The sequence below is a fragment of the Phycodurus eques genome, chromosome 6, assembly GCF_024500275.1.
Source record: "Phycodurus eques isolate BA_2022a chromosome 6, UOR_Pequ_1.1, whole genome shotgun sequence".
Classification (NCBI taxonomy): domain Eukaryota; kingdom Metazoa; phylum Chordata; class Actinopteri; order Syngnathiformes; family Syngnathidae; genus Phycodurus; species Phycodurus eques.
The window spans coordinates 29180272-29199840 of record NC_084530.1 but is presented as its reverse complement, the minus strand read 5'-3'; the positions used below and the strand labels follow the sequence as shown (position 1 = coordinate 29199840).

The 19569-nt window shown below is 45.5% G+C and overlaps 1 protein-coding gene across 1 annotated transcript in view; it reads right to left on the bottom strand.

The window, feature by feature from the left end:
* The window catches only part of grin2bb (glutamate receptor, ionotropic, N-methyl D-aspartate 2B, genome duplicate b), a 73120-nt gene that overhangs the window by 27972 nt on the left and 25579 nt on the right, over nt 1-19569 (bottom strand). Inside the window, exons 3-4 of the mRNA XM_061680357.1 lie at nt 3661-3804; nt 1340-1610 (exon numbers count right to left, since the gene is read on the bottom strand). Of these exons, the coding sequence (XP_061536341.1) occupies nt 1340-1610; nt 3661-3804 (415 nt within the window). The remainder of the gene's footprint in view (nt 1-1339; nt 1611-3660; nt 3805-19569) is intronic.

The following is a 19569-nucleotide window of genomic DNA, read 5'->3' as shown; positions in this document are numbered from 1 at the left end:
AAATATGTATGTACACGCATAGAGCACATGAAGGAAAAACATTGTAGAAGATGAGTCTTGGTGGCGACTGTGGTCGAGCCCTCAGCTCATTTAGTTATGCTTGGCTATCCAAGCAAGAGGAAGCGCTGAGGTCTGCATGCATTGCTCTCAGCCATAAAGCAGAAATTTTTTTTTGGGGGGGGGGGGGGGGGGGGTTATGGTCCTGGGCTGGTTTGCATTTTATTTGCGCATTTCAAATTTAGCGGAAACAGATGAGTTCAGAGCCCACGTTGGTGTCGGGTCAGACGTTCGCAGCCGTCTACGGCCGCTTGTCAGTCAATGTTTTGGTTATTTATCAAATTATAAGAAATGTCTCGGTGTGTATTTCTCACGTGCCGCCACCCACCCCCCCAAAGCTCCCCCGAAATAAATACGATCAAAGGTGGTGTCTATGCAAAACAAAGCCCAGCGAACCAGCCTATTATTTTCTTGGTTATTATTATTCTTATTCTACTCAGATTCAGCTCAGTTTGGGCCAGCTTTCCACTTCAAAATGGTACTGCAGGAAACTACAAAAAAAACACGCCGCATTGAACACATCAGTCGGAAGGAGACTCGCAGACAAACAACAACATTGCAGAAACCTCTGTTGGTTGCAGTAAAAAAAGCGCATTTTGTATTCGAGAGGAGACTGAGGGCTCCGAGGAAACGGAGCACTGTGGACTATAACACTGCGGCATCCACATCGCAGTCACACCAATGCTATCTCAGCTATCTCATTTGAATTGTAACATCGAATGTTACATCGACGACGATGAATCTGATTGACCAACGCGTGACCAGCGGTGGCATCTGTCGCCGGTTCGGAATCCGGGCTGACCTCCCCGGTACTGCCCGTGGAAAAGCTTCAATAGCGAGTGAAGATGTGCTGAGGCATGCCGGGACTGCGCTATGAGTCGATAAGGCCCGTAAATGTGGACTGCGACGGAGTTGAAAGCGCCAACAAAGACAACAAATTAATGGAGCGTTGACGTTTGTGAAAACGTCGGTGAACTTTTTCTGCCTCTTTGATTCCTTTTCCAGCGTTTGTGTTGCCTTTTAGTGTGCTGACACATTGTCCCTTTTCTAAACATAACATTATTGTAAAGTCACAGCTGACTTCAATTGAGACTTTATTGCCTTTATTACGTTTATAGTATTCACCATTCTTGGAGATGGTTTTATGAGTGTCATCGTAAAATGTAACGGTAGTGGGATCTCGGTTTTAATTTGCGGCCCTATAGGCGTTAGAAAATGGAAGGCAAGCCATCCATCAATAAAGATGACAATTGAAGGGATGCGATCGGTCGCGTGCGCGTACCCGTCGGGAAAACAGCGGGCACGTGGTCCGCGTCTCCGGCCACCAACGAGGGAACGATCCACGTGAAGCCGTAACCGGTGAGCCCCACAGAATGAGCCACCTCGAAGATGGTGCTGGCCTCCTCCTTGGTGCAGTAGAGCAGGATGACCGGACTCTGCAGTTTCTTCAGCTGGTTCTGGATTTTGGAGTCGCCGTCGTCCACTGACATGTCCAGCAGTAGGACTTCCTCCAGCTCCCAGCCCACAAAGCTATTGTCGATGGTGCTGCGGACCTTGACGGATAAGAGAGATTTGACAGACTTCATTTGGGTTTGGTCTCTGCTAAAAAGTTCGCTTCGGATTTCATTACTGAAATGTCTTAAAACTGCTGATGCGACAGACTTGAACTGAACCCAAGTCGTTGCCCACCTGAGCCGGGCGGAACGGAAACTCGGTTATCTACAGTTGCAAGAAAAAGTATTTTCTTCACCTGCAGAACTTGATCATAAAATCCAATCCGATCTGAAAAGAATCCCAGAATGGGACGACATTACAGGTCTGATATGCAACTACGGGAAACCTTTAGTTGAGGTTACTGACACCAAAGGGAGGTCAACCAATGATTAAATTCAAAGGTTGACGACCTTTTTCACCCTGCATTTATGTTCACATGGGTTCAATAAAAACCTGTTTGTGCCCAGATCACATTCATGTCCTATTTATGCAAGAATCCACATAATTCCATAGGGTTCCGATTCATTTTCTTGCAACAGTTCGTGTTTGGTAAGCACACTGTTGCAGTTCTTTAGGGGCCAATCAGATCAACAAATTAACGACTACACGTGTTGAATTTTGCAAACTGTCAGTGTCTCCTGATGAAATTAGTGACGAGAGTGAAAACGTCCTTTTCATCTTTTTTTCCTGCTTCTTTTTATGCAGAACGTTTTTCCAGTTCTGATAAAATTGCTGCTGTGGCAACAGCACGTCACTTACGAGGCGGCCACTGTTTTAGAAGCACGTCGTTGATTGTCACTGTCACCACATCTCAACAGCGAAAGGAGCTTCTACCTTATCCTCAATGGATGTTTATCGGCCTAGCATCCATAAAATATCAATTTGAAAAATGCAATGATGGATTTGATCAAGATGACGTACTGTTCACGCATTCTGATGGATCCAGCTACAAGCCAGGGGGAAATCCAAACCGCTCGAATTTGTTAATGTCATTGGAGACCACAGCAAAACGTCCGACAGTGTGTCTGATGACATGGTGGTGTGGTGGATTAAATTGGCCACCATTTTCAACATAAAACATGGCAGATGGTCAATTCGAATGTCCTCAAGTCTTGTCTTGGAAAGACCAAACACAAAATGGCTTCTTTTTTTTCCCCATTCAAATCTGTTTGCTGTGGTTCTAAATTACTATTGCTGGTGGAAATAAATAGAATTATTTTCTCTTGATCAGTTAGTAGCTTATGTTTTTCGGTCACCGAGTAGCAGCAGTCTGTTTTCTTTCACACTGAAGGTTTTGCAGAAAAATCAGTTGGACAGAAAAGGTTTCGAGTTGCTGACTTCATTGAAATGCTCATCAGCGGAAGATGTATGTATGATACATATTTTTCTTTTGAACCCAACAGTAAGTCTAACTTTGTCTGTTCTCGAAGTATCGAGCGTATGGCTGGTGTTCCGCATTACTCGGGGTGTCATCTCCTTTTAAGAGTTTTTGCTCGGCCCGGGAGATAAGGAGCCTGCAGCCTCAGTGAGCAGCTGCAGTTAGAAATGTTCAGCCAGTCTGCTTCTTCCATTAAAGCAATCAGAAAATGAAACACGCGGCCCATTTACTGTACATCAGAGTCTGCCAACCTTATCTTTTTTAAAAGCTTGAAATTATGGTTTGAACCCAGACGAGAAGGTCCTCCGCTTTGGCTGCCTTTGTAGGGAACCGCTTCATCATTTATGTATCAGCTGAGAAATATTACAAAATGGGAAAACAAAATGTGAAAAATGACACACACACACACACACACACACACACACACATCAGAAGATTGTACAACTGAGGGGAAACACATTATGTGAAAGCACTCCTGTAATGTGCTCAAAGCGACAGATAATAACAGCTAAGTGAATCTCTTTCTTCAAAAAGTAAATGTTGTTACGATGAATTCATTTTCCTCGCTGACCTCAACTTGTCCTGAACTGACGTTCATTTCCAAAGGCAGCGTATTCACTGTGATGATGATAATAAAGGCGACAGGTGGCATATCCACCTACTGCATTTGTGCCTCATGCTTAGAATAACATCAGCGCATACGTGACACGTGCACCAGCATGTTTAGTCACCTTATTGACAAAGTCCTGGTAGCCCGGGTAGTATGTGGTGACGATGGAGAAGATGTACCAGTCATACTCCTCCATGATATTCAACATGACCGAGGCCTGCTGCTCGATCGATGGCCCGAACTGGAAAAACATGGAGTTGTCGTCCTGGAAACAGGAGACAGAGAGCCAATTAGCCAACAAGGTCAAACAGCGTGAGCGGGCAAGTAGAAGACAGATAATTATGGCACATGCACAGTGACTCTAGAACACATGTAGTTCCAATTTCTAGTGAGGATATCAAATTATTTTTTCGGTATTCATATCAAAACTGATGCTATCATTCAGCCTTTTGCAAACTTTGGCTGAGCCAAGGCACATATTTGACAGGAGAAAAATGTACGACGGTGAAAAAAAGAAATCGGCTAACTCAGCTAAGTCGACCACGAAAATTGGCCACCTTAAACCAGTGTGCGCCGCCTGGAACCATTTGGCCACTATCCATGTTTCAGCCATTTGTTGCAGACGGACGCAATGTTGGGCCAGTCAAAAACATTGGAAAAAATGACAAAGGAGTGTCTGTAAGGGATTTTTCAGACACTATTAGTTGTGTAATGTACATCTAACATGACGTAGGAGTGAGCTGAATGGCATTTATTTGTAACCTAAAATTGTATCGCTAGCGCACTAATGCTAATCGTAAATGCTAACCATTTAGCACAGGCCGCTATTGTTGTTTTTCTGTTATTTTGTACAGTTTATACCTGACTCAGTACCAACATATTCCGTTTAAGGATAGAAGTCTAACCCTCATAGATGAGTATAAAGTGCATGTTAGTCGTAAAAAATAAAAATAAATAAATACAATAAAAAACGTGGGCTTTTTTTTGGGGTGCGGCGTGAAATATGGGCCTGGTTAGTTGAACACAAAGCTGATGTACTCTTGAAGAAAAACAGCCTTAATTACCAGTGTCGAGACACATGGTTGGGAATCACTGTCTCAACACATTGGGAATTATTTATTTATTTCTCTCACTCAGTCGCAAGTATTCTGATGGATCAATTAATTGATTATCATGTCCACCCCTAGAAGTGATTGGTTTATTTTTCAAAACTGGGATTGATTTTTGACCTGATAAGTGCAAAAATCTGTGGACAAATAGTGACGCTTTGGCCGGCGTCGCATGAGCAGCAATTAAACAACACAAGCGATTTACGTGTATTTTGTGTCTCTTAGCACAGTTATCTATTGTCTGCAAATAGTACATCTTTGTTCATCTATCAATGTACACTGACAGGAAGAACAATTTAACACGCTTTCACTAAATGTAGTAAAAAAAAGTACAATGAACCTGTGTATGCAACTCTTGTCTTTCATACAACCGTAATACTGTAGCTAGAAAGACATTCCTGGGAAACCTAACGATTCGTTCTGAGCACTACATTTGCCATTCTACACAATATCACTTCACTCACAAGATTCCTGACCCTTTGTACATCTGCCTTAAGGTATTTAAAAGTGAGGTGCAACAAAGACAAGGTCAGAACCAAAACAGGCACAAATGCTCGAGCACAACATGAGGTGTCCTGGTTGGTCCACCAAAATTAAAAAGATCTGCACGGTACACCATCACTGAGGCAATGACGGAGGCGATATTTGCCGTGAGTGTACTGCTATTTTAGGGCCAACGCTGCTATTGCAGGGTCAAATTACTCCATGTTGTCAACATAGGCTTTAGAAGTTTTACATCAATGAGGGATTTCTCCAAGGAGCGAGTGCGAGAAGAAGGAAGCGCCGTCTGGTGCTCTGAATCAGCCGTCCATGGTCAAAAGCGCCTCATCGGGACGCGGGAGTCGAGATGGATTATTCATGAGACGTAAGTGACTGGAGGCCACGTGGCAGAGGGGCCGCAAGGAGAGCGGCATCGTGTCAGGGGTCCTCTGTGTGACAGAGGGTGACGACTGCAGCGACAACACCGACTGCTGTTTTTGCTGTTCCGCGCACCAAGGACGCACAGTCGCACACTGCCAGTTCGTGGAGTGTGCGACTCATGGAGAAGTACTCTGCTATACGGAGCAGAAGATGAAGCATCTTGAAGGACTTTGAGAAGCACTATACAAATCAAACAAATTGTTAAGACGAATGTGATGTTCCAAGGGATTCAGTTGAACAACTGCAGCCTTTCCTGGAAAATTGAAAATCAGTAGAGTCACGACGCTAATTTGCCCAAAGCTTATATGCCGCACTTCACTGCGCACTTCATTAGGGAGACCTGCACCATCTAATGTCATCCAATATTTCCAGTATCCTTTCTCGGGTCGCTTCACGACGTAAATCAGGACATTTTTAAGTGCCAATCAAAACACATTTTTAACAATTCATATGAAATTTATTGCATCTTATTGTTTATATATTTGAGTCTGTGACTTCCGATCGGTCCAGGGCATAACCTGGCTCTTTAGCTCACCCGTGACTCTAATAAGGACAATCGCTCAAGGAAATGGGTGGGTGGGTGGGTGGATGGATGGATGGATGGATGGATGGATGGATGGATGGAGTTCTCAACCAATGTGCTGTGGCACATTAGTGTGATCAGGGAGATCATCAGGGCTACGTCATTGGCCCAGACATTATTTATTCACTGCAATTAATACATCTTTTTTTCATCTCTCTACGCCAGTGATGTATAGTGACAGGCAGAACAATTAGATGTTCTTCCACTAGATAGCATAAGGCACAATACATCTGCGCATCCACCTGTTGCCATTGACGCAACAGAAAAATAGATTTTTCTAATGTAAAATATGTGCCTTGGCTCAGTGAAGGTCGGGTGAATTAGACGAACAGCGACAGGGACAAAGAAAGCTATTTGTTTGATCTGATCAAAACCTTTAGAATGATAAAAATGTGTGTTTGAAGGGGTGTAATAAATGGGGTCAAAGCTGGTTAAAACACATCAGTTGATCTACAAATCGACCCTGTCGCGATATCGTGACTGATTAGTCATAATTGCGGAAAATGCTTCCGCCTCAATGAGGTCGCCAAAGAGAAACATGGTGACACTGAAGCTTAATGACGTCGCTTTGACAAGATTTCTGGATAGCCACTTGTTTTTTTCCTCGGCGCGAGGGTGGGAAACGATTTACCGTACATGCCAAGCGAGGCCAACAGATTGGCATCTATGGTTGATGATCACACCTAATCACCATCATCGCCTTACGGACGCAATTGCAAAGGTGAACGATGACCTCGGCGTACGTACGCCGCTGCGCTCCTCATACGCGTGCAATCAAACGATCACGTTGACGTATGTGCGTGCGTGTCGATCGTACTTGCCGATCGTGCAGGAGAGTGAGTGCTCATCAGGCACAATACATCACATCGGACACCCCCGACCGCCTCTCCTGGTTTTTTTCCCCCCTTCTCTGCCACAGGGACAAAAATGATCTGCGAGCTACTTTTCACAGTAATGAGGCGCCAACACTGCACGTCAAGCGAGGGTGAAAGGATTGGCAGTGTGGAAATAAAGGTGGTGGGGGTTGACTGAGCAGATTGAGGGAGAATTCATGCATGAGTCGCATCTACTGTGAGATGACTTTTCTCCATCGGTGTTGGAGAGTTGTGTTATTGGGGCTTTTGTCGAGCTCTGATATCGAGGAGACTTCCGTGAGGCTCGGTCGGAGGAGATTGCCACGGGTCAAGAAGCAAATTTGTTAACGTAAGCGAATATTCTTACAGCTTTTCCAGCTCCTTCCCTATCGAGCAACGCACGCAAAAACCAGTAGACCTTCCGAGCGCTTCTTTCCCCTCGCCATTAACTTGCTCCAGTTGCGTTTCATTGGGACTTCTTTGAAGTGCCGTTATTATTGTAGTCATCGTTGTCACTCTACATCATTTGCACAATTCACTTTTTGATCAGTGTTACCACACTATCCGATACTTTATATTGCTTCCCAGGAAGTCTGTGAGACAAAGCCCCACTAGCACGTTGTGGATCTGTACCGAGGCCTCCTATTGGTCGTACATGTCCAAAACACCTCACCAAGGAGGTGGACCCACAGCGGACCCTCACAACGTGGTTAGGTGACTCTATTCTTAACCCACCCAGATCATCTGTCTGTTAATCTTGCTCTCAGCTTTTCCCAACTCTTCCAAAACATTCCAAGATCCTTCCATCCTCCGGGGCGGCAACCCGCTCCAGCTGAAGGTCCCGGCTTCATGACGCCATCAGGACAACATCATCTACAAAATAGTAGCAACCATAGGAGATCCTCGCGCCATCAAACTTGAGTCCTTCCCCACCTTGACTGTGCCAATAAATGATTTCCATTTAGACAATTAAGAAAGGTGGCATTGAAGACTAGTGGATAGCACGCCTGCCTGACAGTTCAGGGATCCTGGGTCAGAATCTCGGCTCCTCCCACACGACAAGGTAACTTTTTGGGAAGTTCCATTCCTACAAGGTGGTGGAGATCAAGCATGTTGGTCTGGATTGAGACATTGAAAGACAGATCAGCGCTGATCCAAATCTCCATTACGTTCTCATCGTCACCTGTGATCGGAAGCTCCGGGTAGAAAGTGAGAGGACAAGTTCGCAGGCACAAGCGGATGAAATGAGTTTGGGTACGGGTGCACGATTGCGACTTCATGATGTCCGTTCGTCACTGCACGTCTCGCCGGTGTGCGCCGCGGCACTTTCTGCACTTTCTAACTGTGATTTAGCCACTGGAATTGTCCTAAGGGATCAATAGTCTTGTCACAGCTGACCTTTATGTATTTATTATTTTGGTGACATGTTGAGCCAGAGTGATGTTGCGCACACACACACGCGCGCGCGCACACACACCTCCTCCTCCTTCTGTTACTCAGCTGCCTTTTTATTTCCTCTCACCTACTGACTTGCTGTCTATCCATTACCAGCTCAGCCCCTGAAGTCTTCACTTTGTCTTGCGCTGGCTTTTCCTCCCCCGATTGTCTAAAACGCGAGCCGAGTGGCGTAATAACTCGTGAGGGCAAAACCTGCCATTCGGCGGGATCATACGGGCACCGCTTACTTCGTTGGCTCCTTCTCAGATTACAACTAATCATTGTATTCTGCTTTCTCCTTTCGACCCTCATTATTGCCGTTTAATTTTTATACACGACTCAAATGGCAGTCAGTGACATATTCTTTCTTTTCTCTATCCCAATTATCCATTTCCTCTGTATGCTCCATTTTTGCATCATGTTCTGCGGCTTCATTAGTTCATGTCACTGATGTGTGAAACTTTGAAGGGCACAGTTGAGCCCATCTACTCTCTCTCTCTCTCTCTTCCCACGCAAATACAAAGAAATTATACTATGAGGCCAACAAAGTGCTTTGTCACTTCATTTTCCTGCTCCGTCATTTTTCTCAAACTTGTAATGAATGGGCTGGATTCAATTCATTTAGAATTTTTTTTAAATGAAACAACGTAATGCAACTAGAATGGCACTCAGCAGAGCGGAGAACTTGAAATCGTGTCTTGAAATCATTTTGAAACCATGTCTTGAAATCGTTTTAGCGTTGCGCAAGCTTGGCACAACGTTCAATGCTAACGTTAGCACTGAGCGCTCAATGTAAGAGGCGTCCCGGCTGCTCCACCAATAACGGGGAGCTAGGCCATCTGGGATAACCATTGGTAATAACAGAACTGGCGTTCTCTTTATTCCAAGTCAGTGTAGCACCAACGTAAAGTGAACACATACCGGATCGTCACGGCCATATTTTATGTTCAGCATGAAAAGCTTTATGACATTGTGCTAAAAGACAAAGTCAGCGTTGCAAGTGGCGGATGAATGGAATGTGGATAGAAAGTGACGCCATTGTTCTGGTGGCGCAGCGTGCGGCTACTTAGCCTCAGACTCACAAGCACACTTGATCCTGCACGTCCTTTTCATCAGCACATCAAAGACGGAGACTGTGATAGCGATCGGTTCCGTGCACGCCTTTTAATGAAAAACCCCTTCGCCTCATCCTGACCGGATTATGGCGGTGTCGTGGTTTTGTGCCTGTCGTGCGCTAAAGTCTCCCGATGGCTCAGTGTGACAGATTATTGTCCGAAAAGTTTTTTTGGGGGGTGGCGACGTTGGTAAATGTTCTGATACCGCCTGCATCTATCTGGACAAGTGAAAAGATCCAAACGACTGCTTTACTTCAATTGCCTCCACTACATGTAAATTCAAAAGCACTATGAATCAGCCTTTCAAAGCAGTCCAATAGTTACTTCTGTCTTGAAAGTAATTTTATGGTGTGAAAACTGTGACTGGAAGGAATTATTTCTTTATTGTTCAATATAAATGGACCACTTTGGGTATTGATACTCTTTATGGGGATCAAGTCAGAGAACTACGCAACGACCATCATCAATTTAATACTCCGCCCATGTTCAAAAACAAAACTGGGCAATACATATATCCATGTATTGCACGGGCATGCTGGAGCCCATCCCAACTATCGTCGGGCGAGAGGCGCGGTACACCCGGAACTGGTCGCCAGCCAATCGCAGGGCACATAGAAACAAATAACCATTTGCGCACACATTCACACCTACGGGCAATTTAGAGTCTTCAACCAACCTACCGTGCACGTTGTGGGAGGAAACCGGAGTGCCCGGAGGGAGAACATGCAAACTCCACACGGGCGGGGCCGGGGTTCGAACCCCGGTCCCCAAAACTGTGAGGCAGATGCGCTAGCCAGTCGTCCGCCGTGCCGCCCACAGTACATATACTGTATTTTTTTTAAATGTTTTTTTTTTGAGAAAGAAAAAAATAAAATGGAGAGTAAGTTGAATGCAGGTTTATTTTTTGTTTTGTTTTGGTAATACTTTTGTTTATAATCTGAATCATATTTAGGGCTTGTGAGGCCCTGATTGAAATTGCTTTATTATTTTCATATTACTACTCTGCCAATGTAATCACCTTTCAGAGCTCTTTGACATGTGCAAACACACCAAATTTCCTTCTGTTTTTATTTTTTACTCCCATGGTCCACCTATATGTGCTAAATGCTAACACAGGTAGTCTGTGTTTGCTAAAACCCCTCCACGTGGTGAATTTGTACCTATTTCACTTTGTACACAAATATCACTCAATACAATACTGTTGTAACCATAAAATTAAACGACAACAGTACACACGTAAAAACAACCCTCATGTCCTGAGGTAAATAGCCTGGGTTGGAATATTGAATTTCGGAGTACTTCAACGAGTGTCCTATGAGTGGTTAAGCATGTTTGTGTCGTTTGAAAAAAAAAAATGCACGTCGTCTCACTGAAGACGCAATTGAAATAAAAAGCGGTTAAAGGTCAGAAGGAGGCCGGTGCCATCGATGTACTTTCAGCTCTACGTTTCCGTGCAGCGGGTTGTGACCAATTAATGTTCCGTCACTTCAGTGGTTCTTGCCGATAAAAATTCTCTTACAGCTTGCCACCACTCCATTCTCACGTCTTAACAAGTGACATCAAATGCGGCTTTCAAGTTTCGGCGCGCTCAGAATAGTCTTGGCGTTGCGCCGTACAGCGATCATCTCTCTCGGAGGCATTATCCAACCTTTGCGCAGGCGCTGTGTGCGACTCACCACAATTAGCTCGGTGACCCAAACCCCTGGGTCTCATCACTGCTCCCTGAGGTACGCCACTGTTGGCATAATCCTCTTGTGCTTCACCACCCCGCCACATGGTTTCCACACACACGTTGACACCGTCCGAGTGAAACCAGGAAGGCTCACACAAACACACCCGTCTGTTTAAACAAAAAAAAGTTGTGTCTTTCATCAGGCCGACTGTTGCCCTGCTTCTTACTCACACTTCTCTTCATGTGTCATATGCACATAAAACATGCATTATGTTGTGCCGCCTTCTGGAAAACTGGCAAGTTGAACCGTTGAGTCCTCCATTCAATTGAAAGCTGCTCAAAGTCAAAACTCGTTATAGTTTACCAGCTATGAATATAGTAAAAGACCCTGTAAAGTGCAGGCGGAGATTTTGTTTCTCAATACAGAACAGCATACGTGCTTGCAGATATTTGCTGAAATTGTGCACCGACTGAGAAAGATGTAGTACGCAATTGCGGAGCTGTAGCCGTAGCTCGCTAAACTGGTTTTCAGCATTGCTGATTTTTTTGGGGCATAGCTCAAACATGGCTGGCTTTAGTCTGAAACGTCTGCTGTATACTTGTCTTCTCACCACACATTCTTCCCTTAAAACCATTGTCGGGGCTGCGTTTTTGGAATAAATATTCGCCACCATTATTAACGTCGCCGTCCATCCGCTCGGAACACTTTAGGGTCGGACTTTGCGAGTCCTGCTTCCCGGTTCCTTTGAACGCAGCGTAGAGCCGTTAAGGGTGTCTAGGATGGTCCTGCCGCGTCCGTGTACAGCGCCGTGGGCCTGAAAGCATTTGGCAAGTCATCTCCATGTCAAGCCTATGAAAGCCCGTCTCCAATTAGATTTGAGCAACACATCAGCCCCACGCTCAACAAGCTCTGGTGGGAGAGGATTGGACCGAGAGAGAGAGAGAGAGAGAGAGAGAGGGAGACACACAGAAGTGTCGCAAAAGCTAAGAACTCGCACGCTCACACATTGTGACACACCAAACGGCAGCGCGGGTGTCGCGCCCGGCAACAATCAGCTCTTCCACTTCATCGCACTCGTCTTTCGCCTCCTTTCATCTTCCTCCCTCTATCCCCCCCTTCCTCGCAGTCAGCGCGCTGCCGCTGCTGTCAATCTTCCCCGGCGTGCAGCCGCCGCCATGTTTCGAATCAAACACACGCGCGCGCACAAACACGCACCTACACACAGTTCATTCAGCTCATATTCGGCTGTTGAATTATCAATGACTCTGTTTCCAAAGACTCTCGTGTTCATTCACCCCTTTTCAAAGCTCCTATAACGTCCTGATCGAATGACACGTTGCTATTTCTGTCCAGGAAATGATTGGAGAAGCGGCGGAATATGATTCACTCCCACAGTCTCTCGTGAGCGTGCGTGTGTCTGAAAATTAGGACAGGGTGTGTGCAATTGTTTCCTGTTTGTGTGTGTTTCGGAATTATTTTAATTTAGGTAAAGATATGTCATGCTCCAGCGCTCAATTGGAGTGGAGGTTCTTTGTTTGGCTGTTCATTAGTGAAGCCTGAATAATCCTGACACTTTATGCTTGATATACAAGAGCAACTTTTAGCATTTAGAGGCAAGAAAGGGAGAAGAAACATTTGAAATAATGACTACCTTCTTATTTGAGCTATCAGGTTGAAAATTGGATTGAAACAAAAGCTGGTCATTATAATGGCTTAATTGATAAGAATTTGGTCAGTTGTGAGGAAGTGATTGTTGCATAACCGCAGGTCGAAACAACTGAAGCGAAATCCAGCGCACTGATTGGCTGCAACCGGCCAATCAGAGGCGCTGTTGACTCTGAAATTCGGTCGTATGTGTGGATGGTGAGGCAAAGCGGAGTGCGACTTGTTTGTTGTCGTTTTTGGAATGACAGGAGGCAGGACATCAGCTACGGCATCCATGTTCGGGCAACTGCCCGGGCATCGGCATGGAAAACATTCAGAGAGTCTCCCATCCCATTAAAATCCGTTCTTTATTTCTTTTTTTTTTTTTTTTTTTTTAAATAACAATAAATTGATCATTAATTTCCCCTGCAGTCAATCACGGAAAGGTAGTAACTCTCCCATTCCAAATTAAAACTGTGATTTCATGAATTATCCCTTTGGTCACAGATCAGCAATGTTATTGATATAAAACTTCCCAGTTGTGTTCCAAAAATCAAATATCAATATCAGCAAATGTCTTTTTCAAACATACGCGAGTTGGGAATTGTTCATTATCATTCACAATCAAAATGCTACGTGTGCTGCACATGGAGGGATTTGCAATTCTGACCGCTTTTTAAAAGCACAGGAGTCCACAGAGAAAAGCAATATCTCTCAAATCCCAAATTTCCAAGACACGGGCCATCCAGATTGCAGTCGTGCAATCCCACCGCCGCCGCCGCCGCCTCCGCCAGCACGAGCCGCGGCCGAGCCTTCCCATCGACCTCCCGCGCGACGACGTCTTCGGTGCGCCACCGGCTACTGGCTTGCAGTCAACTGACTGTCTAATGAGCGCTAATGAATCTCTTTTGTCTGGAAACCGTGTCAGCCTCATTTACAAACACGCAACGCCCGGTCAACACTCGCCTCTCCTTGTCGCCACAAGAAAAGAAGCAATTAAGTGCCATTGTTACGCTGGTTACCGGTGACATCACGTCATTCAAAACCCAAAATGTTGCACCGGGAAATAAACCCGAGTTAACGGGAACAGTTTCAACTCACTGGAAAACGTGACTGGAACAAGGCGGCCTGGAGTGAGACATTTTCCAATTTATCCACAATCATTTTCAAGGAGGCCGCATCAGTTTTTTGTACCCATCTTTTCTCATAATTCCTCGATGTTCCCACACAGGATTGCAAAGGAGGTAGCTCGAGGAGTTAAACGCCTCTCCGGAGTCCCTCGGGGAATTGGAACACAGAAAAGGAGCACGTTCCTTACTGCAAGAGAAGCAGTCCGAAGAACCAGGCAGGAGAAAACTCATTTCAGTCGTGACAATCTCGTCCTTTAAACTAGAAGGTAAAATTCCCCCAGAAATGATGTCTCTGGGCGGAATAAACACGGCCATGGATCCCAAGTTGAAAGAAACATACGTTACAGCTAACCATTTGTTCAATGAGCTTCAGCCGTTCAAATATTGCTCGTATCGCTTGTGTGCAACGCCACGAGACCTCAGCAAAAAACCTCCTAACAGTATCACGTACAAGAAAATGTATCTTTGTTCATCCACCGTACGCCGTCTTCCAATAGACGGCCGACGGTACAATTAACCCGTTGCCATTCACACCAAACCATTTTGATTATAGTTCACACAAAGTTAATTGAGACGAGATCAGAATCGTTTCTGTGTATACTGTCCACGCTTTGAGACATTTTTGTGACACGGTGTGCTGTGAATTTAATAGAACGTTTGCGGAACACTCACCGCCCGACTGTACGTATACACGGTCGACGACGTGTCCTATATTCCCTCTGCTGTCTTCAAACTTCCCAAAAAAAAAAATACAATAAAAATCACCTCCCTCATGGGAATACAAACCTTCAAAAAGAGTCAAAGAGTCCCCGCTAAGGCAAGTGGAGGAGTCAATTTGGTGTTAACCTTGGCCCCGCCAGTTAATGGAAAGCTCCTTCATGAGGATTTGATGACGCTCGTTTGCACTGGCGGCAATGCGATGGTAATTAATCACTGACACAGCTGGGCAAGAGCGCGCCAATCACAACGAGCCGCACAACCAATTAGCTCTGACCCGTGCGACCCAAGTCAGCGACCGGCGTACGCTTCAGAAAAACATCGACGGAAGCCTCGATAAATATATAATTACATTGGCGTTTCTTTGCGAACGTCGACGTCTTACCTCCGTTTGTCTCGAAACGGAAATAATTGCTGCGGGCTAACAATGGAGTCAAGTGAACTTTCAACACTTTCATTTGGTTCTCTAACTCATCACATCACGACGGCGCACACGATAGCGGCACGCGCCTGGCCGCTGCTAGAATGCCGCCATGCTTTTCTAAACGGATGCACACGAGTCATCGAAAGGATATTTTTGCGTCGAAAGTCGAAAAGGAGTCGAAAGGATATTTTTGCGCAAGCAGGAGAGAATCTCCCACCTGAAACTCGTTCTCCGCTCGGCCGTCGGCAGCGGAGGTGAGCTTGTCGCACACTCAGCGACGATTGGCATCGCTTCCATTCGAGCGCATCCAAATCACCCCGTCAACAGTTTGGATGAGACAAATCAAAACCAAAGCGCTCACACTATAGAGGAACTGCATTTGATTTGAGTGTGTCATATCATATTTTTTTCTTTTTTGAAATGTTTGCTACCCCCTCTTCAGCATCCAAACAAATGTAAACTGATGAATAAATAATGACAGTAAAACAAATTCACATGAAAATGTATTTGCAAGCTTTCAAACATACCAAATCAGTGGGTGGGTCTGTTAGCCAATCAGACGCCTGAACAAAATCTGGCACTGACGGCAAGAGTTGGACCATATAAAAATAGTTGCACCCCTCCCACACCAGTTAAACACATTCAACCTTATTAAAACACACATTTTAAATGTATTTCAACACACAAAGAAAACCTAATTGCAAGCATAAAATGCGTCGAAAATATTGTCCGACACTCACACGCCGACACGCTGACTTCACCGAGCCCCGCCACCGCATACAATATGTTTTTGTAATTGCCCATCATTTTTATGCTTGCAATTTGTTTCGCGACAATCATTTGTGGCGATAAGGGAAAAATGATTGTAACAATTCTGTGGATCTACATCACGGTTTTTGATTATTTCAGTTATGATTTCATTTCTTTTTTAATCACATATGGGTCATGTTTAGGGATGAGCAAGATCATCAATGATTGATCATTCAAAATATGGTAGCTTGCGTTTTCAAATTCAAAATAATATAATTGTGAGTGTGACCCTCACTGTTTTGTCTTTTCTTTTTTTTGGGGGGGGGGGGGGGGGGGGCTTCAGTACAATCAACAATTCTCACATTGGAAAGACAGCTTTGAAAAAGGTGTAAAGAGAAAAAGCCGCTAAGAGCGCTGAGCTGTGTACAGTCATGTGACAGCCAGTGATTTACAAAGTGGTGATAATTAGTTGATGAAAGAGTTAAACCATAAATAATGGTTCAGTCTTTGTGAATGTACCTCAAGGCAGTTGGAAATTTGAGGCTGTTAATATTTTGCATCGAAGCATCAACATTAACATGAAAAAGATGGTACTTTCCAAAGCATGAAATCAGCTTAAATGAGGAGGATTGTGTGATCTCCAATAAGCCTGTTTCACACTGATGCCTCAGGCACTTTGATTCGACAAAAATATGCCAAAACAAAGTAGTTGTGCAAAAATGACGCCTCTCATCTGTGTGCTGCAGTCTCGTCGCAGCCTAACAATGTCACAGTTAAAGTCAAAGAGCCCAAAACTGTCCCGAGTACGGGAGTCGTTTTGAAAACAGAAACTTTTCTTTTTGTTTTGTTTTGGGGTTTTTTGCGCTTAAGGTTGCTCTGACAGTTTTCAGCATGGGAGAAAACAAAAAAATAAAAGTGATGGAATTAGAAGTGTTAGTGGAAGCCAAACAAACATATCGCCGTGTTACAGAAAATAGATCGATTGCTGCGATAATTTTGGGGAAGCCACCAACCGCATGGAAGCCATGTTGTATTTCGTGAGTGCTTGGCATTTGGATGCATGTGCGCATCCTGCGTAATATTGCCTTTAATAATGACCCAGATGGAAGGAAATGCAGAGTCGATGCAGCGATATGACATGACTCCTTCTTGTGACTGCTCCAAGATCATAGTAGACGATATGTTGTGATCATTTTTTTTGTTCTTGGCATTAAAAAAAAAAAACTGTTTACATGAGCAGAAACATTCGCTTCATTTCGCCTTCGCAACACTCGTGCTGGTTTGCAGCTGCCTTGTTTTAAAGACGCAAAATCGGCCACCGCAACTCGCCTCAGGTTTGATCATTTACATTGCGCGTACTAAATGCGTCTATTTGCATACACTCCTCCTCCAACACGCCTGTCAATTACGTGCAGTTAGTGGACGCAATGTGGGTTGCGCCCAATTGGTAAAACACCTTCCACCTCAGTTTGTGGGCGCAATCAAGCTTGCAAAATCAGGACTTTTTAGCAGTGAAAGCAAGGACTTGTCCGCCCTCCCTTCTGGTCCTCTCTGCCATCTGTCATCCGTCTCTACGCACACGCGAGGTGAGAGGTGCACGCTGAAGTCAAGCGCAGCGTGCAATTTGAGACACGGGGTTCAAACCCTTGTCCTGACGCCATTTTATTCCCTCGCACACGTCTGGACTGGGCTTCCTTTCCTCGCGTCTCTTCTCTTCGCCTCCCCTTCCCTCGCGGCGCATCCCGCATGCGCTTCCAGGAATTCATCTCCACCCGGGGGGTGAACATGTCTTTCTCTCAGCTCTCATTTGTTCGCTCACCCTGAATAACTCCATTCTCCGGTAGCTCCAGCATTTTATTTTATTTTATTTTTTTTACCCTCCTTTCCCTCACACTCTCATCTCCTCCGGGCTGCACACGTGCGACATAAAAACAAATGAAAAGGATACAATCAGATTGGCCGGATAAGTGTGGCAGCACGGTTACTGATACGGGAGCGCAAAAATCAATCATCCTTTTCATCTGCAGTCTCGATCCCACCTCGCCACGTGCGTCGCACCCTCACCCCTCCATCCGGTCTTCAATTTTCCCGCTCATCACTCCGCAGGATCCTTTTTTTTTTTTTTCATCCTTATCTTTTGAGTGTCATTCGGCGTCCCCTTCCAGTACCAACACTGCTTTTGTGGAAAAAGCACCCCGGACCTCTCCCCACATTTTTTATGTTCATGGAAAGCACAGATGCATCACCAGTCGCACACTTTTTCCACACTTTTTTTTTGGGGGGGTGCACATCTTCCTCAAGTGGTTGTGACTGACAGCAGCCGGCCTGTCAAAGAGGCGCGAAGTCAAGATGGCGAAAAGCGAAGGAGGGACAGATAGGACGGTGTGAGGCGGAGATAGGAGGAGACGTTTCTAATTCAAAGAGACGTGCAGTGTTTCCGTGGCAACTCGGCTCCCATGGAAACGGCCGTGCTAAAGACGCCATTAGTGTGTAGGGAAAAAAAATAATAAAATATATATATATATATACTTACACTCTGTTGTACCGAATATGTGCAGATATATAGTTGCGCCGGAAGACCGCGTTGGCATTTGCAGACTTTGGCGGGCTGACACGCGAGCACAATTACAGTCGAGAACACACCTGAGGTCGACTCGGAGAGGTCAATTACGTGCTGCTTACGTGCTCGCTCACTGGGACTGTAGGTTGCTCTCTCTTGGGAAAACAAGTGACAAGCGTGCTGCTCATCACACGAGCTCATGGAATTTGGCTGCGGGGACGGGGGAGGGGCTCATTTCTTCACACATTTGCTCACCGACGACGACATCCTTCAGCCTGCCAGCCGACATCAACACGCGCACTCTTGCGCTATTGAAATTGGCCGGCACAACCCAAGCCAGGCCGACAGAAGTGGGCCGTACGTAAAGTCCTGACTGTGTTTATTGGGGCCGGGGGGTCGGGGGCGGCTCATCGGGGACGAGTGATGACGACACAAGAGAGTTCACTTCCATTCATCGTCAGAAAGAAAGAAATATTCCTGAACATCATGGGAGCCGCTAGCCACACCTTGTGTAGCTTCAACCCACAAACGGTGTCCCCTGGCCACTTCGCGCTCCACGTTTTGCGGCTTCAGTGCTTCGCGGGTTTTTCCAAAATATTCATGAAAAATAAACAAATAAAAAGAAAATACAGCCATATCGGCAGCCATGTTGCGGAAAGACGCGTTGTTTCATGTTGATGCGCGCGAGAGAAGGTTTCCCTGCACGCCGAACAAAGAGATGAGTTGACTCAGAGGCTTTGTACATACCTGTACTGTACGGGCACTCATAGAAGGCGCGTGATTGGTTCCCGGCGCGACATCGACCGACGAGAGCACGACTTTTTTTGGATGAGTTAAGCAAGCCCTTACAATGCCGCCGAAGCGCCGCGCCCCTGCGAAAGCTTCCTCCGGGGCGCCCAAGAGGGAGAAGGAGATGATGACCGTCAGCGAAAAAGTGAAACTCCATGTTTTTCTCCAAGATAAAAACCCCAGCTACACCGTCAGCGCCTCCAGCAGAAGAGTCTCCGAGTCAAGCTGAGAGCCTCTCCTCCGCCACCGACGTAAGCCTCTTCGCCTCTCTCGGAAGGCAATGTGGATGGATGTTAATTACTGTGTAATAAAGGTCAATTACTG